Source organism: Passer montanus, unplaced genomic scaffold (genome assembly GCF_014805655.1).
Source record: "Passer montanus isolate IOZ18808 unplaced genomic scaffold, ASM1480565v1 scaffold48, whole genome shotgun sequence".
NCBI lineage: Eukaryota > Metazoa > Chordata > Aves > Passeriformes > Passeridae > Passer > Passer montanus.
Window position 1 is genome coordinate 790,294 of NW_024369707.1, and position 27,047 is coordinate 817,340.

The window sequence follows — 27,047 nt, forward strand, 5'->3', positions numbered from 1 at the left end:
TTCTAATTTAACAACTAGAGTAATTAGGAAATCCAAGTGGCATCACACTGATGTATTACCACTCTTGCTGGCCCAGTGAAGGCATTGTGGGTTTTCTTCTACCCTGATAACCCAACTATTTGTAGTTGCTATACAGACACATACTTGATGAAGTATTTGATACCCTCTATTGTTATTGTAAGTTATATTATTTCCTTGTTGGCATTTTTGCTGAATTGTGCTGAAAACTAGGTTAAGAAATTTAATATCTCCTTAAAGCACAGATACTCAGAGTTAAGAATGAAGTAGGAAAATTATCTAAATTCTGGTGAACTGCGTTCGTGTGATTGTTTATAGGGGGCTGTGTTTGGAATAGACCTCTTGTACAAAAAGGCTGCTCCTCTGCCTTCTGAACCTTTCCCATAGCGGATCCACAGGAGAGCCCTGATAGATTCGTGTTTTACTAATCCTGCCCTTGCAGTCTTAAGTGACTGGTACAAGGACTGTCTTGTCATCTGTAAATGAATGTAAGCCCTTCTGCAAACATCAGGATGCAAACATCTCTCCCTGATGTTAATCTGGCCAGTAGGAAGGCACAGGAAGGATCTGAGCAATGGGTCCTTGAAGACATTTGGAAATACTCCAGTGGCACCAGGTTATTCTTTAACATTTAAGACAACAAAGGGACAATTCTTGGTCTAGGAAGCCAAGAATCAGAGTTCAGCCGTAAGATTTTGCTTGGGAAGAAAGTCTGGAGGGATCAGTCTCTATATTTTGAAATTCTAAACTTGAAATAGCAATTGACTCATGTGTTATCTTACAGGTGCTAGTCAGAGTTAGAGCTGGCACCCTGCCCACCTGCAGTCAGGTAGCTGATGAGTGCTGGAGGCATCCTGCCACACTCCTGGCCACACAGGCTGGTGGGGGATGCACAGAGCTTTGTGGCTCATGCCTTTCCTGGTGTGAGGACTCACACCACACAGCCCTTCTATTTCTGAGCAGCTTTTACCTAAACAAGGTGTTACAGGCAGCTGCAGTTCATTGACTAATAAGAAATTAATAACTGGGCAGCACAAATGAGGGTTGCTCTGTGAAAGTTTCACTAAAATTCACAGCAGCTTTTAACAGAGCTACTGTCAGCAGTTTTGATTCTTTCTGGGAGAGAATCCTTCCTGGGCCTTCTCTTAAACCTTAAAATAAGTCAGAATGATTCAACTGTTTTATAGCAATTGCTGTTAAATTTCAGGAAATATCCACTTAGCATGTGCTGTACTGCCTGTAGAGTGCACAGGTTTGCTGTTGTTAGAGCCTGGGCTTCTGATGATGGCTTTAAGCAATTTGTGACAATGCTGAGAATGTGGCATCGAGTGACTGTCTACTGTGCCAGATAAACTGCTTACCTTGAATCTCCTCCTGCTTCCCGAGCCCCGGGCACAGGGAATGCACAGATCTCAGTGAGGATGGGTTCCACAGCCCTGCCCCACCGCTGTGTGCGGTGTGTAACAGTTCATTGAATGAAGTCTGTGGGTGGTGCCAAGGCAGTAGCGACCTCATTGGTGCCTCAGATATGTTGCAATTTCCAGGTCTGATGTTTTTTTGCAAGTGTACAGGCAGTGTGAGGAGAGGCATGCTTTCTTTTCCTGTAGTCATTACGAGGTGACGCGTGTCGAGGTGAGCAGGGCTTATCGCTGAACAGAGCGCATCAGCAATTGAATGCAGCTGATTTTCACCTAAGACCAGGCTGCAGAGAGCACTCTTGCAGGAGCCTTGATCTCTGGGAGTTCTGAAGGCTGAAAGAATCACAGATCCTAAACCTTTCACCATGAAGAGCTCCAGAAATGTTTTCTATCTTCTCTTCTTTCATGCTGGTAAGTGTCCTCCAAAAGTTTTTGCTGTGCCATGGGAACTCTGTGTGATGTGAGAGAGCAGAAGGAAACTAGAACCACTTCAGAGCCAATCTCATATGGCCAGGAAAATAAACAGAAGGAAGTAATACAAAAGCAGTAGAAAAGGCTGCATTGAACACTATGTATATGTATCTTGACTCATTGGTGTCAAATGTTTTATTTCCCCAGCACTGAATCAATTTCTGTTTCAGTGGTGTCTGTTTTTCACAACAATGAGCAGTTCCATGACACTTACTTTGTAAAAATAGAAATAATTGCTTTATTTCACTTCTCATGCTCTGTGCAACATGTTAGCTTTTTCCTGCCACTCTGAACTTGTATTGGTGAGTGCTTTTAATTTCACCAGAGGTGTAGTTGCTGTTTCTGAAGCACTCTTCAGTTCTTCAGAAAACAAATGGTCCTAGTTAATTTTCCCCCCCATTTTTTTCTGTTGAAAGCCCTTGATACTGTATCAGTAGCTGTATAAATAGCTATTTGGTTTTACACAATGTAGTACCATTACTTTGAGGAGTTATTGGGATGTTTGTCAGTGATAGTTATGGGTGTGTTAGGACTCTGAGCATATTTCAAATGCAAGTTTCCAGCTTCTGCCATTTTAAGCTTTATATATATACATACACTGATATACAGAAGGGCCAAAATTGAGATTAAACTTGGGTTCAGACACTGGCCTGGTGTTTAAAGGTGGTTTTCCTTGGCAGTAGGAAGAAAGAGAGGATAACTGCAGGCCTTGTGTGTGCTCAAGCCCATTTCAGATGGGCTATCTTGTAAGGAAGGAGATAGGATACTGCCCAGATCTGACTTCCCTCTAACATCAAAATTCAGCAATTTGGAAAGGGACCAATAAAGCCTTGGTTTTGATGAGTGAGGGGAAAAACAACCCCAATGGATTCATGCTGTTCTACTATTTTGGCTGAAACGCAGAGCTAAAAGGACTTTATGTTTCAGGTGTATGGCTGATGATTTTTTCATATTTTCATTCTTTACCCCCTGTGTGTCTATCTGTAAAATCAGAATGCTGAGGCTGAAAAATGGCACTTAGCATACATACACACTGAGAGGCTGAGTCCCCAATTTAATTTCTCTTTGCTTATGTTTATAAAAAGAAAACCCCAAAACGAAAACCAGGATTTTTCTTCCACTCCCAAGTAATTAATGGTTAAAATTTCACCCCAACAGATGAGGTAGTACAAACCTTAAGTTTTTGTGAGATGTATTTTTACCATGACCTGTTGTAGCTTTCTCCCAACCCTCTTGGTTCTCAGATTCCTGCAGCTCAGAGGTGGGCAGTTGTTTCTCCTTCTGCTGGCATATGCTGCCATGAAAACTTCCTGTAAGCTTTCCAAGTCTGACTTAGTATTTGTTGACAGCAGAGTTGGCTCTGTGTCACAGAGGAACAGCAAGCCAAACCCACTGTTTCACTATTGGATCTTCTGGCATAAACAGTCTTGTTTAGTCTGCAGGAGATGTGCGGGAGCACTGTCGGGCACTAGCAGAGTCATTTTTAGCTTGCACAGTCAGATGTGGCATCTCAGCTCCATGGCACTGGGGGGAAAGTAGAGGGCCACTTAGAGGTATTAGAAAACCACATGATAAATGGTTAACAGCAGACTCCAGTTAAAAATGGAAATTGTAGACAAGCAGTGGAATATTGTGTCCCTGCTTACGAAAGTGGCCGTGCCTGTTTGTCCCACGGCTGCGTTTCCATTTCACCGCACTGTCTGCGCACGGTCACCTCTCCCCACAAAAGCAGCCAAGTGTTTGTAGCTTTGGCACTTGGTGACGTTTGGGGCTGCTGAAAGGCACCTTTCTTTGCTAATTAATGGAAATCTCCACTACTCAACTTGAGTCTTTTCATTCATGGCTCTGCCCTCCCCTTTTCCTGACTGTGGTTACGATCTCTTATGAAAGACTGTTTTGAAGGGCCAAGTTGACTTTTCTAGTTTTCATAATAAGCCTAGTGGCAAGGCTTTTGAGCACCTAATGTTGCCTTTTTAATTCAGACCAATAAGGGCTGGTACAGGACTCCAGATACTAACTAGCAATACTCAAGACAGGAGTTGTCTTTGGTTTTGTAGCATATAATTTTAAATAAAAATTTCACATGGTTTTAACTTGATTATGATGGTGTATTCTGCAAGGTGTTTAAAATAGTCTGGATGCCCTGACCTGTTCCATGGTATCCTTGTTTCTTATGTCAGAAACTAATGCCATTGGATTTCAGTATCTGAGTCTGATCTTGTGGTCAGTCCAAAAAAACTTCAGTATTCATATTTATTGGAATGAAAGTGGGAATCACCTCTAAGGACTCACAATGAAGTGGGCCCTGGTTTTTTTTCTGTTTGGGGGAAGAAGCAGTACGAAAGTTTATCTCTAAATGGTAAGCTCTGTTCCAAAAGCTCAAATGGGTTTTGTGATATTTTCTCTTGGTGCTGTGTTCACAGCTCTCGGCCTGGAGCGTGTCCGGTGGTGCACGGTGTCTGAACCAGAACTTTCCAAGTGTAATGACATGAGCAAGGCCTTTACTGAGGCTGGCATCCTTCCCCCTCTGGAGTGTACAGCAGGGGGGTCAGCTGCTAACTGCACCCAGATGATCAAGGTGAGCTGTGAGTGACACCAGTGTCATTAGTTTAATTTCTCCATGTGCCTAATAATAACCCCCTGGTAAGGAGCACTGTTCTGTGGTGAGCGTGTGGCCCTGCAGGCAGCTGAGCCTCTGCTTCCTGGCATTCATGGCTCTGACAAATCAAGGTATATATTTTTTTAAAAGATATGAACTTGAATGTCAGAATGACCCCGTGTCATCTGTTTGGCTGCTCACATATGGCCAGTCATTAGGAACACGGCTAAGGTCTTAAATATTTCCACCCAAATAGTAATCTTTGATTTGGGAATTATGTCAGATTTATTTAGCAGATATTTAAGAAGGGATGGAGCTACAAGATGCAGACAGTAGTTAAAGCTGTGCTGCTTAGCCTCTAAGTAGATTGTATTTCGATAAACTCTGGATCAAACTCCCATTTCAGAGTTATGGAAATTGCTGTATAAACAGATGAGCTGAGTGTAATCAAATCAAATCTCCCAATACTGAGTACAAGAGAAAGGCAAAGCAGCAAGTGGGGTGAGCAAAGGGCAAACCTCTGTATTAAGCTGTATTAATTCAGCTGCCCAGAGTGTGCTCAGCTTCCAAAAAGAGTGTGCCTCTGGGGAAGGCTTTAAAGACTGTGAACATGTGAATTTGCAAAATGATGTATGCAAACTAATTCCCTCCTTTGGAGGGGGTAGGAGGTAAAAAGTGGATGTTGGAAGAAATGTGGAGGCAGGTAATCATGGCTGTCATCACTGGCAGGGTGTGGGGGAAGGCTGGCTGGCTGTGCTCATAAAGAATGTTCTTTGTAGATATGCCCGAGATCCAGCTTTCTGTGGAGATGCAGCCTGTCAAGGACAAGAGGTTCAGAGGAAGGAAAGGAGATCTGAAAGAACAGTTTGAAGGGAGATGAGGCTGATGATTATGTGGCTAGAAAAAAAGGAGCACATTTCAAGAACTAATACCTTGTAATTTTTGTCAATGAAGCAGAATGGTTGTCTGACTCCTAAGACTACCTCATTGCCTCTTGATAAATACTGTTCTTGAGCAAGGGTGTCAGGCTGTATTGAAGAGTGCTGAGAGCAGATACTGATAGAGATGTGGATCTCACCTTGGGAATAGACAGGGCATTGTAATGTCTGATCTTCTCCAAACCACTTGGCTGATTGCTGCATTGCACAGAGGAAGCTGTTAGATTCTGCAAAGCAGATTATATAAAGGGCTGATGAGTGATTCTGAAATACAGAGCTCACAGAATTGCATTTGCAAGCCATTGGAAATAGCAGGCAGACAGCATGAGGAAGTTGCTTTCTGATAAAATGAATTTTCACTGTAAGGCTTCAGACAAGACTTTGTCCTTTAGATCTCCTTTTTGCTTTTTTCCCCTTGTGCTAATAATCTACTAAATATTCAAGCCAACCTACTCTGTGTAGGACTGTGTGGAATCCCTGAGTTGGCATCTGCACTGAACTCTGATCCTTGAGGCCAAGAAGGGAGCAGAACACAGTGGCTGAAGAGGCAGATGCTATTTTGTAACACTGCATGACTTGGACTTAGACCTGTGTATGTGTTAGCACATGGATAAAGGAAAAAACCTTTTTGTTTGAAGGTGTGTAAAAATTAAGAAATACTGAAATATTTAACTAGGGAGCCTGACAATATTGAATGTGACCAGACCTGATTTTCAGCAGGCCTTTAAAACACTTATGTAGGTAATTCTCAAATGTTGTGACACACAGAAATAAACTTCCTCTGAAAATAATGGAGAGTACTACCATCACATGTATACTTAAAAAATTGTAGCTGAGTCCCGGGCTTTTGCAAAATCTATTGGCAAATTCTTGCTAAAAAAAATAGCCCACACTGCTGTTGATATGTCACCTCAGCAATAATTGTGTGTTATTTAAAGGAGAGATCTGTAGCCTGAAAACTACTTCATGTTAAAAACAACAATAGACCTTTTTTGTCTTGTGCTATTTTTACAAAAGCTATTTATCAGAAGCTCTGTGTGTAAGCAGAGCTCAAAGGTTCTGCTTTTCAGTCAGAAAACTGCTATTTCCTATGAAAATATGGTCATATAACATACCTCATGGTTTCTGTGGCCAGCCCTTTCCATTTTCTCTGCCCTCCTTTTGGTCCACCACCAATTCTAGAAGCTCATTTTGTTCTCCCTGAGGGTAAGAGCCTTGTAACTCCACCTCCTCTCCTGTCAGGTGTCCGTCCTGAACCACAGATTGGATTTGATTCCTACACTGTCCTGTGCTCTGACCCTCATCAGTGGAACATCACATCTAGTTATTCAGAAAGGTTGTGTCTGTTCTTTAAGATGCAAATATCTCCCAAGTCCACTTCAGGTTCCCTTGGATTTGTTCAGCTCTCATTCATGAGAAGCAGCTCTCAGGACATCTATTGTTTCAGCTGATTAATGAATATAATCTTTTTTCTTTTTCAAGCCAAACAAGTAAAAGATTGCAAATTACATGGCAACTTCAAATCTGGTTTAGATGTCAACATCAACATATTACCTGTGCTCTCACACAGTGCCTTAAAAAATGTTCAAGCTCTTTATGTGGTTCAGCCTGTGGGAGGCTGCTGTGGTGTGCTAGGCAGTCCTAGCCCTGACCTGACCATGCTTTGCAAGCCCCCAAGGTATGGAGAAACTAAATGACCTCCTCCAGGGCCAAACCAGAGGTTAAGCAAACTGATAAGAAACTTGGAATTAGCTTAGAAATGCAAAATGTCACACTGCTGATTATTTTCTCTGCAGTATCTTGTCTGGGTGTGACATGCCCTCTCCTGGCTCCCATAGGCTGAGTACACAGAGGGAGCTGGTTCTGCTGCCAGGGCTGTGCACAGCAGTTCTGCTGGCCCTGCACATGGGGAACCCATCCTGTGCTCTGCAGAGCAATCCTGCAGCTGCAGCAGGATCCCAGCGAGCTCGGTGTTACAGTCACCAGGAAATACGAGGTGTTGCTGGGCCCCTTCCCGAAAGTGCCTGCCTCAGATTGTATCCTCCCAGTTTGAACTGTCTTTTTAGATACTTTCCTCTTTCTCAGGAACCCATTGCCACCTGCTCCTCCACTCACAACATGCATGTCTGCCTTGTGCTGAGCTACAAGCCAGCAGGCTCTAAGGGTGCTTTGGTGAACACTTTGGCATTCTAATTTTGTAGCCCCAAAAATAATATTTTCACCTATCTGTGTATAATCTAAAAATGTATCTACTTTATATAATAAATCTTCAAGCTTTGGGGCAGTAGCTACAGAATGAAACTTCAGATTGCTGGGCTTTAAGATCCTGCAGAGAGCTGCAGCATCCATTTCTAAGATTTCTTTGAACTATTAAGACTGGTGAAGCCATCATTGTGCAGGGCTGGTTTCTGCATTGCTTCTGCAGGAAGGCAGTTTTGAATCTAAAATCCCTCTTGGTAAGAGTTGTTCAGAAATTTGTGAGCCCTTAAAATAATTGGAAAAAGAAAATACAAATGCATATTAACTAAGGGCCTCTTCTAAATGCATGGGTACTCTGGTTGTTGATAACTACTGATAATTAAGCTTTTCCATGTGTTCTGCCCTTGTGTCTGCACAGGATGACTTGGCAGATGCAGTGACCCTGGATGGCCGTTTGATTTTCCAGGCTGGAAGGGAGCATGGTCTGAAACCTGTGGTTGGGGAAGTATATGATCAAGGTATATTCTGACTAAATACTTTTTAGATTACTTAAAATGCATAAGAAAATGCTTGTATTTACTGTTTGCATTTTATTTGGAGTCTTTTGGAAGACTCTAAACAGTGGGTAGTGGTCAGGTTCCCTCTTGGTTGCTCCTGCCTGTAACAGACTGGGGAAACAGGAGACAGGGCTGTGGCTGAGTCTGTCCTGAAGCTTTTAGGTCAGAGTAGCTGCTCCTGCAATAAATTTGTTGGGTTGGTTTTTGTTTGTTGTTTACTGTCTCTCTGCTTTCTGTGTTCTCTATTCCATACTTTTTAGATTAATGAATTGCTAAGCATAAACCACTAAGTTTATCTCTCAGTCCTATACATTGGAATAATTAGATTTTGTTTTTACTAATGTGTGATAACCTGCTGGAAGAAAGGAAGCACTAAATTCTGCTTCGTGTCTGGGTGATCTTAAGCTTTGAGTTCCTTTCAAGGCAGAGACAATAATTCAGTGGTGACTTGTCATCCTGACCAAGAACTCAGTATAAACACGTTTGTGTAGTTCAGAGCTGGATGATGCTCCCCCTAAATTTAAGATGCAGGGGAAGGGAGAGCTCTAGAAGCAGTTGGCTGGCAGTGCTGTCCCATCACTCTGTTGTGAGATGGAGCTGGATTTGTTTTGTAGCTGGGTCTTAGTGTTACCTGGCCAAAGGCATCTTCAGAAGTGGCTGTTGGGGTCAGTCCATAGGATCTTGGATCATCTGCAGCAACTCCACACCCTGTTAAACACGTCATGACTCTGGTGAGGGACCTGTACTTTGGCTCCTCAAAACCAAATGGGCCTCAGGATCCAGAGGCTGACTATCTCCATTAGTCAGGCTATGAGCTCAAATCAGAGAAAAGTGGAAAAAATTTAGTGATTTCTGATCTAAATAAAGTCAGATTGAATGACCTTATGATCACTTCAAACCCCCAGCTCTTGACTCTGAGTTATATTAAACTGTAAAACAGAGATAATGAAATCAGCTGTAGTGCTCCAGAGACATCAGTTGACTCTGCTGTAACAAAATTAAGATCCACTGTGGAGTAAATTATACTGGTCTCAATTCCATCCAGATATATTGAGAGTAATAGAAAATTCCTTTTTGAAGGAGGAACCTCACTTTCAAAGCAGAGTGACCTCCAAAGTTAGAGCCGATTGCCGATTGCCAGGACTAAGAGAATTCACACTGAAAATTTATGGGGTACATTGATTCACAGTCGGCAGGGTCTCAGCAAGGATGTGAACACAGTGGCTTCCTTGTGGGTAGGGCAGGCACAAGAGTCCAAAAATCAGTGTATGTTGTTTCTCTTTCTCCCTGTGCTGCAGAGATTGGAACTTCCTATTACGCTGTGGCTGTGGTCAAGAGAAGCTCCAACATCACCTTGGAGAGCTTGAAGGGAGCGCGCTCGTGTCACACCGGCATCACTGTAATGCTGCTGTGGGGCTACTCAGGTTGTTTCTTTTTCTCCCTGTGCTGCAGAGATTGGAACTTCCTATTACGCTGTGGCTGTGGTCAAGAGAAGCTCCAACATCACCTTGGAGAGCTTGAAGGGAGCGCGCTCGTGTCACACCGGCATCAACCGGACTGCGGGCTGGGACGTGCCCGTGGGCTACCTCACTGACACTGGGCACCTGGCACCCATGGGCTGTGACCTTCCAAAAGGCAAGGCTTGCAGGGCAAAGATCCCTTCAGCAGTGCCCTCCCAGTGCTCTCGGGACCCTCTGTGTGTGTACAGAAATGTGACTCAGCTGCTGTTTTGTTCTTTGACTTTGATGCTCCTTGTAGGATTGTAATGTAGGTCTCATGAAGACTGCAGGGTTTTTGGTTGTTTTAAACTTGGAAACTATCTTTTAAGAAGAAAATAACTTGCGCCTTCTGAATCTTTTTAGAGATGTACTGTGTGGATGTGTTAAAATGAAATTGATCTTGTTTATTCATTGCTAAAAATGCCTCATTCTAATTTTGCATGTAGCTGTGAGTGACTATTTCAATGCAAGTTGTGTTCCTGGAGCAAATGGTGTGAACTATCCCAAATCCCTCTGTCAGCTCTGCAAAGGGGACTCAGAAGGACAGAACAAATGTGAACTAAATTCCCAAGAGCAATACTATGACTACAGTGGGGCTTTCAGGTAAAAAACATGTCTTTCAATGTTTTTATTGCTGTACCTTCTCCATAGTCATCATGTTCAGGCCTCACTGACAAGATATTGAATCTTCAGAGCTTCCAGTTGGTCTTGTTAGAAAATCTATAGTTTTGTTAGGATGGCTATGCTTTTAACCTGACTGATCAAAAGGAATTCTTAACCTGCTATTTCAGGCACTAATAACTGAATATTAAAACAAATGGCAGAGAAAGCCCACTGCTATTTGCTTTGTCCAGCAGCTGTTGACACAATCTGAGTGTTTCAGCAAGCTTTACTGACTTATCTTTCCCAGGAAAACCTGGTGATCCTTGGAGCCTGAGAGCTGAACTGCTGTCCTGCTTGGCTATTTCAGTTATCCCACCTAGCTGCTCTGAATTATCGAGTTGCTCTGCCCTCCATTTTTGCACACCAATCTTTATTTTCCTCCTTCCCATCTGTGTGCTGCATTGCAGCTCCCAGTCCCCAAGTCATGGCATTAACAAGGGCAGAATTTGCTTATGAGAAGCACTTGCTCCTCCTTGTGTATTCCCCAAAGGACTGTGTGACTGCCTTAGACACAGAGCTGTCCTGGACAAAGAAGGTCATGGTGTTTGTCCCAGGCAGCACTGAACATGTTGTTCATATTCACCAGATGACAATGATAGTTTACTTCATGCTCCAACAGCCTCTAGTCTCTGCCTTGAGCAAAACTCTCAGCACAAGGAAATAGGTCAGTGTCTGTGGCTGATGGAACGGAGCACAGAGCCCTCGGGCTGTCAGCTGGCAGTGGCCAGAGCACAGGGGTTTTGTAATGCCTCTTTGTGGTTGGATTTATATTTATTAGGTGTTTGGCTGAAAATGCTGGAGAGGTTGCTTTTGTGAAGCACAGCACAGTGCCTGAATATACAGATGGTAAGTAATCCTGAAGCTTGTTGAATAATGGCTGCAAGGTCTGAAATACAGTGTTTGTAATGACAGTATAATATAAAATCTTTGATGTATTTTGAATTGAGGAATCAGCAAAAAAATGCTGTAATACAGATGAAATCTGAAAACAGATGAATCCTCTCAGGTGTGCACCAGAAGATAGACATTTTTTTAAAATGCTTGATAGTTTCAGTATAAGGTGAAAGGTGCAATCTTAAGCTGCTTCTGGAAAGAGACCTTCAACAGCAGAAACCTCTTTTTATAAAGACCTGGACTGTTACACTGCTCCAGCCTGCCAAGGGATTCAGTGGAGACTAGGACAGAGTTAACCTGCCTTATCTGGCACTGTGTGAAAACTACCTTGAGCATGACATTGCTTTAATACATCTGACCCATGGGAAAAAAAGCAAAACAAATCTTGTATGTGATCCTAAACTAGGGATGCTCTTGATACTGCTGCAGACCCCAGCACAGCTCAGCACAGTCTCTCTCAAAATGTTTTGGGACTACAGGACCACAAAGATGCACAGGATATGCTGTGTGGTCAGGAATGGTTCAGAGATGCTCAGGAGAGTGTTCTGCTCCATGTGTGCAAGTGAGGCTTAGAGCAGGCTTGCAGCCAGAAGCACCAGCCCCACCTGATGTCTGTCCCCTCCTGTCTGGTTTCAGGGAGGAGCCTTTCTTCCTGGGCCCAGCGGCTGCGCTCCCGCGACTTCCAGCTGCTGTGCCGCGATGGCCGGAGAGCCGACGTCACCGAGTGGAGAAGCTGCCACCTGGCCCGAGTCCCCGCTCGGGCCGTGCTCGTGCGGCCTGACACAGACGGGACAGTTCTCTTCCAGCTCCTAAACCAGGGACAAGTAGGAGGCCATTTCTTCATTGCTCCTTTGTGTTTTAGAAGGGCTCTCCCAGCTGTCTAAGCAGATGGAAAACGGGATAGCTGAGCTCCTTTGGCTCTGTGGGGTTTGAAGGTGTTTGGGATGTCATACATCCAAGAGAGAGGAATGTGTAACATCTGCTTCTTTCTTCTTCAACATTACAGCAAAGATTTAATGGGGTGGGCGCCAAGTTTCAGATGTTTGACTCTGCAGTCTACGGTGCCCAAAATCTCCTGTTCCGAGATGCCACCACAGAGCTTGTTGCAATCACAGCTCAGAATTACCAGGCATGGCTGGGTGATGAGTATCTTCGTGCCATGCAGGCTCTGAGCTGCAACCCCAACAGTAAGTTGTCTTTAGATTCCTCTTTATAACCAAGCAGAAAGATAACTGATAACACAGATCGTATTGATTCTGGTTTCTTCTCACTCTTGGAGTGTTATGGCAAGATGCCAGTCTGATCTTTGAGCATGGGCAAAGCTCACTTTTTGACCTAGAAACAATACTGTACTGCAGAATATTTTCCTGTGCAAATTGTCCAACTTTGTTATAAGATGAAGACATTTTCTACCCTTTCTTGGTGTGTGAGAGGCATTAATCTGGTAAGCCCTAAGCAGATGGAAAATGGGATATCTGAGCTCCTTTGGCTCTGTGTATGACATCTGTATGGGATGTCATACATCCCAGCGAGAGGAATGTGTAACATCTGCTTCTTTCTTCTTCAACATTACAGCAAAGATTTAATGGGGTGGGCGCCAAGTTTCAGATGTTTGACTCTGCAGTCTACGGTGCCCAAAATCTCCTGTTCCGAGATGCCACCACAGAGCTTGTTGCAATCACAGCTCAGAATTACCAGGCATGGCTGGGTGATGAGTATCTTCGTGCCATGCAGGCTCTGAGCTGCAACCCCAACAGTAAGTTGTCTTTAGATTCCTCTTTATAACCAAGCAGAAAGATAACTGATAACACAGATCGTATTGATTCTGGTTTCTTCTCACTCTTGGAGTGTTATGGCAAGATGCCAGTCTGATCTTTGAGCATGGGCAAAGCTCACTTTTTGACCTAGAAACAATACTGTACTGCAGAATATTTTCCTGTGCAAATTGTCCAACTTTGTTATAAGATGAAGACATTTTCTACCCTTTCTTGGTGTGTGAGAGGCATTAATCTGGTAAGCTGCTGCTGCTGCCTGGTACTTAATTTCTTACCTGCTGACAAGGGGAAATAATAATGTGCTGCTGCACAAATCCCCAGGTAGCTATAAAAATGGATGAATGGATTCCTAGCAGAGGATTTCCTCCCTAAGCTGAAGGAACCCCTCAGTTCCTCTTTATTGAAGCATTATGGTAGCATCTGATAGCAGGAAATTAAGAAGAAAGCAGAAATTACTTGATACACCTTCTGGCAAAGTCAGAAACACAAGTTGCAAGAATTTTTGCCTTAAGAAGCTTAAAAATCCTGGCAACTGATCCTCTCAGATGTAATCTGTGCTGTGGCAAAGCCCTTCCCCTTCCTGATTTTCTCTTCTGGGCATTGCTCTGTGACTGTCAGATCTGAGGAAGCTTGTATTCAGGGTGGCTTTTTGCTGCACTCCACTAACATATTATAGCTGCGTTTAGTGGTCAGTAATTGTAGGAACTGTTGTTCCTTTGCTGTGGAGAGGTTTGCAGTGTGGACATAACTGCTCATCAGGGAGTGCCCTGGTTCCTGGTCAGGTGTAAGTCTGAGCTGGAGGGATGGGGAGCAACACAGAAGCAAATATTTTCAATAACATGTATGGGACACAGGTGACAGTGGGCAGTGTGAATCTCTGTTGTGTATTGCAGAGAAAGTGAATGTAGCATTTGCTTTTCAATTTTGTGCAGCAATGCCAGAAAGCCTGAACTGGTGTGTTGTATCCACTGAGGAGATTTGGAAATGTGGTGAAATGGCTGTTGCCTTTAGAAAAAAGAATTTGAAACCAGCAATTCAGTGTATTTCAGCCAAGACAAAGGAAGAGTGCATGGAGCTGATCCAGGTAGGCTGCTACAATCCTTGTGCCATAAACCAAATGAGCAGAAGCTGCTCTCTGCTGGGTGGGTGAGGTTACATATGTGCACTCACTTTGGTGACAGGCAGGAGCACTGGATTTCAAGGAGATGATCTGTAGCTCAGATGGTCTGGATGAGCCTGAACCCTGATGATCTTTGGCTGTGATGAGGGCACTGTTTCCCAGCTAACTCCTGCCTGTGTGTGTGAAATCTCCTGTCCCTGTTTCTCTGATGATGCTTTATGCACATTTGGGAGGTTTTCTTTAGCAGTGTGATGCTCTTTTGCTGTAAGCCTTGCCCTTCAAGGTGTGACCATAAAGGTGTCATCACTGTAGCAGGGAAAGTATGTGTGCTGGGTTTTTTCATAGAAATCCTATGTTTTATTTTTCAGAAAAAGGAAAGTGATGCTGTAGTTCTGGGTGGAGCTGATATTTACACAGCTGGCAAGACATATGGCCTTGTACCAGCTGCTGGAGAAAGTTACTCTGGTAAGAAGATCCAGAAACATAAATATTGACTTTATTTTTTCCAGTTGTTTGAAAACAGCACTAAAAACACAGTCTTATATTCCCAGCCCTGCTGGGAAAGATGTTTTCAAAGGAAGTAAGAATTATTAGCCTCACATCATAGATAGAGGAGGATATGACATGAGCATCTACAGTGAGGCTACTTTCATCTGTCCTGCTGCAGGACCAGGTTGCGTCTCTGGCAATTTTGAGTCTTGTTTTGTTTTTTGAGTCTTCATTTGTTTTTTGAGTTCTTGTAAAAAAAATATTTTCAGTGGAAAAAATTAGTATCCACAAAGTCAAAATATTTTTAAGAGAAACAAAAATACAGAAATTGCACAGTAGATTCTAGTTAGAAGCAAATTCTACCTGTTGATATGGCTGCTTCAGAATCTCTGATTAAAAGAGGGCTTGTGTCCACAGTGTCACTAAGGCAGAATTTCAATTTGGTGCAAAACTCACAGAAGTTTTAATGCAGGTTTGAACTTTTCACATAAAAATAACTTCTTGAAGCAGATTTGTTGAGTTACTTATGCCCTGAATGTTGTTTGTCAGAGGGATGTGTTTATAAGAGCTGGTGGGAACAAGAACACTTCCATCATCTTGTCTGCAGGTTATTCAGCTCAGGTGTGCAGCAGCTCACAGACCAGAGGTGAATGCAGCAGTGTGAGGCAGTAGAAGTGAAGAGTAATTCCATGTACATCCATGCTGCCTGACTAGCAGACTCTTGGTGCAACTGAAGCTGCCACCATATAAGAGTAATGGATCCACAGATGATCACTGAGCTGTGGGAATGCATAAGGGCAAACTGTAATGTGTTGTGTGGTTTTTTTCTGTTTATTTTACAAGCTGATGACAGCAGCAATGCATACTATGCTGTGGTGTTAGTGAAACGAAATCTGTCCAATGCATTCACCATCAGTGACCTGAGAGGGAAGAAGTCCTGCCACACAGGACTGGGGAGAAATGCTGGATGGAATATTCCCATCGGTGTACTAATTAAGAGGGGGATTATTAAGAACAGAGACTGTAATATTCCTCAAGGTAAGACAACAGTAATACATATCAAAAAGATAGTAATAATCTAATGATAAACTTCAATTAGGGAAACGTTTTTGCTATTTCATAGCTCCATATTAATCATACCTGTTTGTGAAGGGGTATTGAGTTTTTAATATAATGATTTGAAATGTTAAGTCTGCCACCAGTGTGGACTAGTGGAGGGATCTGAGAATGTTACATCTAACATGAAAGTATTCCTTTCCTTTATCACAAAATAATTGGCTAATTTAGGCTGGAAGGGACAGTTTGAGGTCATCTATTCCAAGCAATTGCATAAAAGGTCTGGTAGTTCATACTGCTCAGGGCTGTGTCCAGGCAGGTTCTGAGGAACTCCTAGGACTCCTAAATTAGGTCCTAAATAGATGACCACAGTTTGAGGTCATCTATTCCAAGCAATTGCATAAAAGGTCTGGTAGTTCATACTGCTCAGGGCTGTGTCCAGGCAGGTTCTGAGGAACTCCTAGGACAGAGATTACACACAACCTCTCTGGACCCTGTCCCACTACTTGACCATCCTTGGTACAAAGGATTTCTTTTCTTATATCTAATCAGAATTTTCCTTCTCATAACTTTGGTCTGTTGCTTCTCATCCTTGTGCTCTGCACCCCTGAGAAGGATCTGTCTCTGTCTTCCTGAAAAACCTACAGTGTAGATTAAGATAACGTTACACTGTTAGTTGTCTTATCTCCAGGGTGACCAAGTCCAGCTCTCAGCCTGGTAAATGCAAGTTGTGTTTCAGCCCTCTGAGCATCCTGCTGTCCTTCCATTGTATCAGCTCCAGACTGTCCATGTCCTTTTAACACTGGGAGCTCAGGGTTTGCCACAGATGTCAGAGGAGAACCTTCACTTCCCTGACTGCTCCCCCAGCACACCCCATTATCCTGAGCACTGGTGATGCATCCCAGTGCCCTTACCCAGGATTTTATTGCATTTATTTTCAAACAGCATTAGGTAATGAAACAATGTACAGTGAGGCTACAAGAAAAAGATATATCAACATGGAACTCCACATTCTAATTTTGCTTGCCTACTTCTTATCTATCACCTAGGAAGTTCTTTGGTTTCATTACATAGTCAGCTAAATAGGACTCTAAAAATAGTTTAGAAGTTCTAGTTTGTGAATTCCAGTAAGGCAGTTGTAACTTGTATTTCTAGTGTTCTACTGAAACCTGCATTGGTTATGACTTCATGATGTTGTATCTGCCTTTTTTTGTGAAAAGCCCCCACTTTTCATTCCTTATGTTGGTTTTGTCTCCCCCAGCTGTGAGTGAGTTTTTCTCTGCCAGCTGTGTGCCCTCAGCTGAGCAGGACAATTACCCAGCAAAGCTCTGTCAACTGTGTATCGGGGATGAGAGTGGAAACAACAAATGCAGTGCAAGCAGCCAAGAACGTTACTACAGCTACAGTGGAGCCTTCAGGTAACTGGTACCCACAGCTGTGACTCACTGTCAGCCTCCCAAAATGCAAGCAGTGCCTGGTTTCCATCCCACTCAGCAGACAGAGGTTATTGTTGCTGCAGCAGGTGCCATAAATGAGGTGGGATGTGTGTCCCCAGATGTCCTCACCAGTGCAGGTATGGCATAAGGCATTGCACTGGCTCATGTCACAGCCTTTGCCAGCTGCCTTGCAGACAGCCAGGTGCCCAACAGCTCACCCTGTATGTCTGCACAGAGCACCCACCTTGTGAGGACCAAGGAGATTTTTGCTGGCCTCCAGCGTTGCGTTAATCTAGTGGGACAGGGAGTCTGCCACTCTGCATGGGCAGGTCACCCACAGGGAGCTCTAGCAGGGGAGCAGGCACACAGTAGCCAGGATCTGGCTGCTGTGAGTCCCTGCAGAGGGTGAGAGGCTCATGACAGGGAGCCTGGAGTGTGTTTTCACTACTCTGATTCATTGGTGGCTGTAGCTGAAGGTAGATTTCTGTACAGCACAAGCAGCTATGGCCAATGTTCAATTACCAATTCCTCTTCAAAACAAAGTATGTTAAAAATAGAGAGGAGAAAATAATATAAAATGGAACAAGTACTTTCAGTGTACATGTACAGATGGTGCTGTACCCAAACACTGTGAAACTTAGATATGGAAGGAGCACTTCCTTTTCCTGACCTTCACCTCAGAAGGTAATGGTGCATGGAACAGCTGGCAGAAAGCCACCTTTTCCCTGCAGGGAGGAGACTTCAACAGCAGCTGCCTGGTAAATAATGAAGTGTTAGATTTGGATAACTACTTTTTGCAAATCTATTTAGCTGAGTCCAGCTGCTCTGCTGGGTACAAGCCTTGCAGGCAAACTCCAGATCCTCTGCTGTACTTCATGGATTCACAGAGCCAGCTCCCAGTCACCAGATGAGTGAGCAACAAATGCTGTTACAGGCTGCATGAGCCTTGCTCATAATTCTAAGACTGTGCATTTGATAAAAGTGCCCATACAGTCTAACTTTATATGGAGATCACTTTTTGTTTTTAAGGGAGAAGGTGCTTAATTAATTGAGAGATATGGGAAGTTTCAAGTATTTAAAAGGGTGGAATTTAGGTGAAAAAATGGAGGACTGCAGTCTTCTACAAGGTAGGGGTAGATATATCTGTGACATTTAGGTGATTCCTTCTGAAAAAAGAATGAATAATGGAAAGTGATTGAGATGGACTTCAGATTTCCAGATTCCTTCAGCTCTGGCTGTCTTCAGACTAATTTGATAGAGGTGTGAGAGGCCGTTCAGTTTGTGTATATCCCACTGCCTGGGGCAAATCAAACTGCACAGAGTACTGAAAAATCTGTTAGGAAAGGTTTTTCTGCTGGGGAAATGCACTGAAGAGCCCCACTGAGTCCTTGTTCTCTTGTGACAGTATCAGCCACATCGTGACTTACCACCTTGGATCAGAACTGTTGATGTTAAACCAGGTGCAATTGAAATACATGTATTTTGGGTAACTGTTACCAGTCATAACTTTGCCTTGTATTTTGTACTGTCTAAGCCATGCACAGTTACAGCTTTACATCTCTTTAATTGGTTCCAGTATTTTCTTTTAGGAAATGCTTCTTGAAAACACTTATAGAATAACTTACATAGGAAAGGAGGTGGTTTTAGGGTCTCTTGGCATGTTGGGCTACTTCTGCTTCAGAAAATTAGAAGAAACTATACTTTGTTCTGGAGCAATACCCTTGGAAATTGCAGTTAGATTAATTGGAGATCTCCAATGTACAGGTCTGCAAATGCACTGAATATCACATAATAGGTCTGTTTCTTTTCTAATCTAATATTGGTCTTTATTGTTGTTTTTCACACTGCTTTTAATATTTTTTCTACTCTATTCCACTCTTGAAATCTGTAATTCAGAATTTTTTTTTTGCTTTTCTTTCCTCCAAGATGCTAAATTTCTCTGGTTTTTCTTACTAACTTTGGGTCCAGTACATTTGCTTGCAGGAATGCCTGTAAAAAAAAATTGAATTCTAAACCTATAAGTTATTAAAAAAACGTTTTTCACCTAAAGATGCTTTGAATTGAAAGCATTTATATCTTTGACCTCCTTTAGGTGCCTGGTAGAGGATTCTGGGGATGTGGCCTTTGTGAAGCACTCGACAGTGTTTGAGAACACAGATGGTACTTAGTTTTACATGTCTCTTTATAATAATTCAATTTTTTTTTCTTGCTTTCATTGCTTGACAATGACCAGTTTCATTTTTTCAGGTAAAAACACTGCTAGCTGGGCCCAGAAGTTGAAGTCCAGTGATTTCCAGTTACTGTGTCCCAATGGTGCCCGTGCTGAAGTCACCCAGTTTGCTGATTGTCACCTGGCCCAGGTGCCAGCTCAGGCTGTTATGGTTCACCCAGATGTCAATGTTTTTGCTCTGTATGGACTATTGGACAGAGCCCAGGTACTAATAATCCATTTATTTTTGGGGGGAATTACATATGGTCTTACACAGTCCCAGGATAAAGACAAGAGGACCACACTGCATATCCTGCCTCATGGCACTGGCAGCATGTGCACAGTGCACAGCCCTGTCAGGAGTGTGACAGAGAAGGTAAAGTACAACCCATGTGACTCACCCAGTAAAACCACCCTGGTGCACAAGGGATTTCAACTTTTTGCCCAGCCACTGGTTGCAGTAGTAATTTCCCTGGAGCTTAAGGTGTTTTCTCATGGCTGTCCCATATTTCTGCATTGTGCTAGTGCTTTTCCATTCTGGAATTTTCCTTGGAATGCAGAAGAGCTTTGCTGGGTTTGTTTATGCTGCAGCCATGTACATGGTAAACCATGCAGGCAGAGTGTGCCTGGCTGCCACAGCGACGTTCCTTCTTCTCCATCCTGAAGTTAATTAGTTCAAAATCAAGACTGAGCAATATCTCAGTGCTAGGCTTCAGTCATGTCTGTAACTCCTGGGCAGGCAAACCCCCTATTGCATAACAATATTGAGGCAAGAGAATTTTTTAAAAACTACAGCTATTTTCCAGATAGTAACTAAAAACACAAAATCACAAATGCTGTTCTTGTAATTGCCAGTGGCAGAATTCTGTGTCTGATCTACTGAAGCGTCTAAAAACAAACACGTAAGAGAGATTCTGCAGTTGTTTATTAATTTTTCATCTACAAAATGGTTCCTGTCATCTTCCATGTTGGATGACAGGAACATGGCACTTCATCTTGCAAAATGCTGAGAATTTTTCATTATTTTCAGGTCTACTTTGGAAATAGCAGCAATGGAAATGGATTCAAAATGTTTGAGTCTTCAACTTTTCAGGGAAAAGACTTGATTTTCAAGGATTCTACTGTTGAGATTGTGCCAGTGAAAGAGAGGAGAACATACACAGAATGGCTGGGGAGTGAATATATTGAGTCCCTTGAAGGGCTGCAAACACCCCAGTGCTCTGGGGCAGGCAATAGGATAACACAATACTCACTCATGGCTACTGTCATTCCCCTGCTTGCTCTGTGTCAGATACAAGGCTTGGACTAGCACAGTCCAAAGTGGGAACTTCAGGCCACCTCTGCCCTGCCACCTTCTCTTCAGAAAAGCTGCTGTCTGCATAACATGCTGTGCTACCATGTGAATGTCTCTTCTGCCTCCTTGCAGGGCAAGTGCCAACAGCATCTGCTCATCAGGGAGTAGGGTAGAGCTGGAAGCTGCCCCTGTCTGTGGGGATGGGGTGGAATTTGGGGCAGAAACCAGCAATACAGTATCAACATGGTTTACAAGATCAATCTAAAACTGGAGCATCTCTGCCATTGTTGCTGATACTGAACCACCCAGGATTCCCAAGAACTGTTAGATGGATTCTGGGTTTCTGACCTGTAGAAGAATTTCTTGGAAGGCAGTGTCAAAACTCTGGTCTAGTGGATTCTCTCTCTAGTGCCTCCTGGCTGGCAATGCTCAGACTCCACATCCCTGCTTTGCCCATCCTGCTTTGTTTCTCCTGAGCTCTGCTGCCACAGAGGTAAGTGCACAGAGGATGGACAGTCTGTGAATAAAGACCAGCCCATCTTTTGCCATGGACAAAGTCTTCTACCTTCCAGCAGAAGAAAGTAGGGGAAATTTCCAAAGTCACTGGATGAAAAAGAAGCTCTGAGAGACTGGAAGGGGGATTACCCTTTGAGAGAAAAGAACAAAGCCAAACGTGAGCATCCACTGAGCTTATTGACTTTCCACACCAAGTGCTCTCATGGCTGGCCAGAGATGTCCTGTGATGTTTAGTTTGATGCAGCCTTCATCAAGAACCTCATGACTGTCCTCCTTCCACAGGGGCCAATCCCGAGTGCCTTGTGCATGAAATTTGTATTTGCTGTAGGTGAAACAAAGTACTTCACTTCTGAGTAGCCATTTCTAGTGGCTGTAGTATTCAGGTTTTATTTTTATCCATAGCTGCACTAATCACAGATGTTGCTGTGCTGCTGGCAGGCACTGCCCTCCTGACTGTAGAGACCACCTCATGTTCCTGGGATGAACAGACATGTAGTGTAATAAAAACCTGGTAAAGCCAGATAGCAATCACATAAATAAGTGAAAATAGCAAATAAACATGAAAAGTAATCACACTTTAACCAGCCTGGTACGTGAACATTTGCCTTTCTGGGACATGAACATTTGCCTTTCCCATTCACTGCCCATTGTCCCGTTGCTCCCAGTTCCTGGGGCTGGGGTGGGACCCGGACTGATCCCAGCCCTCTGTGCCCGGTGGGTGAGTGTGTCTGTGCAGGGAGCAGTGACGCCGTGCCCAGCACTCAAACCCACGACTATGGGCAGGCTGTGCCCAGCTGTGGCCCTGCTGTTTCCTCTCCTTGTGCTTTTGGTCGATTATGAAACAGCAGCTGAACAGGAGCCGCTGTGTGCCCGGTGGCCAGTGGCATCCTGTCTGTCCTGGGTCAGGAACAGCGTGGCCAGCAGTGATTGTCCCCTGCGCGTGGCACTGCTGAGGCCGCACCTTGAGCGCTGTGTCCAGTTCTGGGCCCCTCAGTGCAGGACGGACATTGCAGGGCTGGGATGTACCCAGGGAAGGGTCTGGAGCACAAATCCCATGAGGAGCGGCTGGAGGAGGCTCCAGGGTGACCTTATCCCACTCTACAACTCTCTGACAGGAGGGGGAAACCTGGTGGGGGTCGGGCTCTGCTCCCAGGCCGTGACAGGACAAGAGAACATGTGCATAGAGCTTATGCTTTCAAACTGTGCCGGGGAGTTCAGGACGGACAGAGGGAGGAATTCACAGAAAGGGTGATTAGACACTGGAATGGATTGCCCGGGAGGTGGTGGAGTCACCGTCCCATGAGGTCCTGAAGGGAAGGCCGGACGTGGCCTGGGCTCGCTGATCCCCGAGCCCTTTCCAGCCTCACTGATCCTGGCATCCCGTCAACTGCTGCGCATGCGCGCCGGGCTCCCGCTGCGGTGCCTCGTCCGTGCGCCGCGCGCCCCCTGGTGGTGCGCGGTGAGGGGCCGGGGCCGCCATGGTGGCGCGGGCGCTGTGGGCGCTGCTGGCGGCGCTGCGGGCGGGCTGGTGCCTCCTGCCGCAGAGCGGGTACCTGCACCCCGACGAGTTCTTCCAGGCACCCGAGGTCATGGCAGGTAAGGCGTGCGCCCGGCACGGGGTGGTCCCGCGCGGGGTCGAGGTGACGCGAGGCGCGCGGCCACGGGCGCCGTGTCCCGCATCGCCGGCCGGGCGGGTGTTCCCGAGGGATCCCGCTCCGTCACAGCGCGTCCCGCAAGCCGGGCACGACAGCAGCCGCAGGGATGGCCGGCTGGGTGCGTTCCTGCTCTGCGCTGTCCACAGCGAGTGGCGCCTCGAACCACGTTACTGTGAGAGGCTTCTCGATGTTTTGTAGAAATGAATGGTACGCTCCTAAAAATGTCAAGGTTGACGCCAGTCTCAAAAGTTTAGGAGCTGCTCTGTATTGTGATGCCTCTTATACCAAGTAGTATCCCTAATGCTGAATTACTGAATAAAATACATTATGTATTTTTTTATTATCTATATGTATTTTTCTCTTCCTTTGTAGGAGATATTTTAAATCTACAGGTCTATTATCCATGGGAGTTCCTTTCCAACTCTCCTTGCAGAACAGTTGTTTTCCCATTAATGACATCAGGAGTTACATACTGGGTGATCAAGTCTTTGCAGCAGTTGGACATATGTTCAAGTTGCATCAACAGCTACACTCTCCTTGTATCTCCTCGCCTGCTCTTTACAATCTTTTCTTTCATACTCGACTATAGCGTTTATCGCTTGGCCCCTTTCTGGGGAGCAGATCCGTGGAAAGCGCTGGTACTTCTTGCTGGATCCTATGTCACGCTGGTGTTTTATACAAGAACGTTTACAAACACGCTCGAAGGACTTCTCTTTGCTCTTCTCCTGGTACTGGTTTCTTCAAGGAAGTCCAGTGGCTCAGCAGAGCCTACAAGCAGCTCTCTCATAGGTGTCCTAACAACTGCTGGGTTTTTCAACAGGCCAACCTTTCTGGCATTTGCTCTAATGCCTCTGCTTTACTGGGCTGGTTTAATTGTTGACTCTCAAAAGAGCATTAAAACTCTCATAAATGACTTCTTGAAGTTTATCCTATGTGCATGTTTTACCGCTTTTGTTTTCATAACTGCTGACACCTTCTATTTTACCTCCGTGAGCTTAGACAACCTCTACAGCACTAACAAGAGCAGCCTGACTGATGTAATCGTTCAATTACATGACAAAATGGTAGTAACCCCCTTCAATTTTCTCAGCTATAATCTTAATCCTCATAATCTTGCACGGCATGGAAGTCACCCACGAGTTACACATTTTACAGTCAATGGAGTAATGCTGTTTGGTATCTTACATATTCTGGCCCTCGGTGCTGGCTTTAAAATGCTAAAGAAGTATGTCCATCAGTTAATGCTGGTCAGATGGTGCTGCCGTGGGCTGCCTGGGCTCTTGGTGCATTCTGAGGGCAGTCCAACGTTGCTGCTGTTTTATTTTGTTCCTCTGGCATTTCTCTCCCTGTTCAGCCACCAGGAGCCTCGGTTTCTCATCCCTCTCATCCTGCCGTTGGTCCTGTTCAGCGCGACACCGCACAGAGCTGTGAAATGGAAGCTCCTCATTGTTCTGTTCAACCTTCTGGGGGCACTGCTGTTCGGGTGCTTACACCAGGGAGGGCTCATTCCCTGCTTGTTTCACTTGGAGCAGCTCATCCATTCCCCAGCATCCTCAAGCCACCCGCGGCACTACACTCTGCTCTTTGCACACACCTACATGCCTCCAAGGTCTCTGCTGCATATCAAGAAGACAGATGTGCATGTGGAAGTCATTGACATGGCTGGGGCTGCAGAAGAAACCCTCTGCCAGACAGTAGAGCAGCGAGCAAGCAATTTTACCTGCAGCAACTGTCACATCTTTATTATAATCCCTGGTACTGTCAGAGCCACAATTACAAAATGTGGTGTCTCATTCAAGAATGAGACTTTGATATTTCCTCACTTATCAATGGAAGACCCACCACAAATACCTGTCCTATCCAGTGGAAACTGGAGGAGTCAGTTAGGACTTTACATCCTTGAGCTAAATATAGATCATCAGAGCCTTTAGATTTTAGGAGAACAAAAGTCTTTTACTTACTTTGGGAGCTGTCTGATAGTGGTGTGAGACCTTCCTCTTTCATACACCCCCCTTTCAGCATCAGCAATGGCACTGGGAGCTTTCCCACATCTCTTTATTCACATTCCTCACACTCTTAGGGTAGCCAGTTCTGGACAGAACCTGCTTAAAATTTGACTTACTCAGCCCTATGGTATTTTATATGAACTTTTGTACTTCTCCTGATGAGAGAGGATGAAATCAGAGCCCACCAAAACTGTGATTGAAGCTTAGCTGTTTCCATGTGAGATTTATTTTTGAAAGCTCTAATAATCTGACAGGGTTTGGGGACTGTGGGGTGTTTACTGATAATAGGCATTAATTCAGCTGCTGGAGAGATGTTACAGGGTTAGACAAAAGCTGGTCTGACTCAGTAATCTTTTATTTTATGTTCTTAAAAATTCATTAGACCAGACTACACTCGTCATTGCCTTGGGTGGGTCCATCTTGAAAAATCCCCAGCCCTGATTTAGAACGTGGCAGAATCTAATTTAGAACGTGGAGGATGCTTCAGCCTAAGTGCTTGTGCTAAATCCTAAAATCCAAGCTTTGCCTGTTTAGCCTTCCCTGCCACAGCTGCACCCTCGTGAACGTGCTACCCGCGTAGCGGGAGGGCAGCACGGCGATGGCATTCAGCGTGCGCGGTGTTCCGCGGCCGCAGCTCGGGCGCTGCTTCCGAGCGCGCTCCCGCCGCTCCTGTCGCGGCTGTCGCGGCTCTGTCACGACTGTCACCCCGGCAGAGCTGGACGGAGGAGCTGCGCAGACAGAAAGCGGGTAACGGAGGGATTTGATCCTTGGTGCCACTGGAGCAGATGCATCCATCTCTGGACGGGCTCAGCACACATCCGGATCCCCCGGTGCTGCTGCCGTGCAGGGAGGGCAGCCTCGAGCCGCATCCCCTGCGGCCCCTCCCCGTGCACTAAGTGCTCCCATTAAATCAGCTCCGTGGGAAGGACAGCTCCTATCCTGGCTTTCCACTGGAGAGCAGTCTCTTTTTAAACTGGACGCCAGCACCTGGGCTTCAGCTGACAATGATGTATATGCACAGCATGACCTACAATATTTGGTTTTGTCTGCGTGAACTTCTGGATCCAAAACATCCTGACTTGACACATGCATTGTAGATCAAGCCTCTCTCTCTGAAACAAATCTGACACTTGAATTATTTCTGCTCACAAAGGTGGTAATGCTTTTGGCAGTTCTTCACCCACACAACCTTACATAAGGTCTTAAGAGCCAGGCTTTCAACAGAGACAAGAATAATACAGGTTGATGCCAGGCTCTAAGGAGAATCTAGGAAAAATGAATGTATGAATGAGTTGCCTGTATTTTCCAACCTATAGGTATGACCTAGATGTTTAAGGAGCATAGCTCTTGCTCTCTTGTAAAGCATTTTGTCTTTTGTTGCCTGTATGTCCATCCCACATCCTTCACCCTTCACTGCTGGCCTGCCTGTAAATTAAAGGTGTGTGTTTGGGGGGAGGCAGGGGGAGTGAAGGTGCCTGTTTTTGTACTGGTGACTCACAAAGTAGTCTAAGTACTTGTGAAAGCATTGTGACAGCAAATGTATTTTCCGAGTTAATTTTCTTTTTGCTCTCTTACACTGGGGTGACACAACTGTGTGCCACAGCTGGTAATCCATGTCCTGCTTCCCATTTGCAGCTTTCTTAAACAACTTAAATCTTGAACATTTTCATGAAACTTATGAATTCTGGCAGTCTGAGTGGGGTACCTCTGGAAACTCTTGGGGGATGTAATGGAGCACCATTCCCAGGGATGATGACTTCTCTACCACTGCACAGGTAACCTGCAGAGAGCCAGCAACAGAACCTGGACTACAAATACCAGCTCAGACTAACCAAATACTGCTTTTGTCCTGCCAGCCAGACCTTTGAATTTACACTGTAGATGCAGTTCCTCCATCCATGCTGGAAGTTTAACTTCACCAGCAATGCAGGAAACTGTATCTCACACACAGTACAAGGCTCTTCTCACCTGGGATGATAAAAGGAGAGGAAATGACCCTGCCCAGTTAACTGAGCCTCTACTCAGCTGGATCAAACATGAAACATGCTCTGAAGGAAGGTTAACTGCTCTAGTGTCACAGATGTCATCAGATACAGTGTCTTAAGCAAACCTTCCCTAGGCATTATACGTGATGGATGCATCATAGTCCATTATATAGCTGTATGTCCGTTTATATGTAGGGTGACTCTCATTTTTTCCCTATAAACCCTTCTTGCTACAGTAGACTTGAGGTGT

General features: G+C 44.7%; 2 protein-coding genes across 2 annotated transcripts; both read left to right on the top strand.

Annotated features, from left to right (window-relative positions):
* Positions 1-1,019: 1,019 nt before the first annotated feature.
* On the top strand, positions 1,020-21,732 carry MELTF (melanotransferrin). The gene is made up of 15 exons (XM_039722390.1): positions 1,020-1,847; positions 4,331-4,485; positions 8,062-8,161; positions 9,653-9,835; positions 10,146-10,302; positions 11,141-11,208; positions 11,893-12,080; positions 12,263-12,443; positions 13,964-14,115; positions 14,520-14,616; positions 15,484-15,678; positions 16,958-17,114; positions 19,225-19,292; positions 19,380-19,567; positions 20,372-21,732. The coding sequence occupies exons 1-15, from the start codon at positions 1,802-1,804 to the stop codon at positions 20,648-20,650; spliced, it is 2,214 nt and encodes a 737-aa protein (XP_039578324.1). The 5' UTR covers positions 1,020-1,801; the 3' UTR covers positions 20,651-21,732.
* A 663-nt stretch (positions 21,733-22,395) lies between these two features.
* Positions 22,396-26,986, top strand: PIGZ (phosphatidylinositol glycan anchor biosynthesis class Z). The gene is made up of 2 exons (XM_039722374.1): positions 22,396-22,747; positions 23,179-26,986. Exons 1-2 carry the CDS (start codon positions 22,630-22,632, stop codon positions 24,735-24,737), a joined length of 1,677 nt encoding a protein of 558 aa, XP_039578308.1. The 5' UTR covers positions 22,396-22,629; the 3' UTR covers positions 24,738-26,986.
* The last annotated feature ends 61 nt before the right edge of the window (positions 26,987-27,047 follow it).

Bases quoted from the DNA above. Each gene is read 5' to 3' on its own strand.
- MELTF (XM_039722390.1), top strand. From the start codon at position 1,802: ATGAAGAGCTCCAGAAATGTTTTCTATCTTCTCTTCTTTCATGCTG. The intron at 4,486-8,061 runs GTGAGCTGTGAG...GTGTCTGCACAG, and splicing joins ACTGCACCCAGATGATCAAG to GATGACTTGGCAGATGCAGT. The intron at 15,679-16,957 runs GTAAGACAACAG...TGTCTCCCCCAG, and splicing joins AGACTGTAATATTCCTCAAG to CTGTGAGTGAGTTTTTCTCT.
- PIGZ (XM_039722374.1), top strand. From the start codon at position 22,630: ATGGTGGCGCGGGCGCTGTGGGCGCTGCTGGCGGCGCTGCGGGCGGGC. The intron at 22,748-23,178 runs GTAAGGCGTGCG...CTTCCTTTGTAG, and splicing joins GGCACCCGAGGTCATGGCAG to GAGATATTTTAAATCTACAG.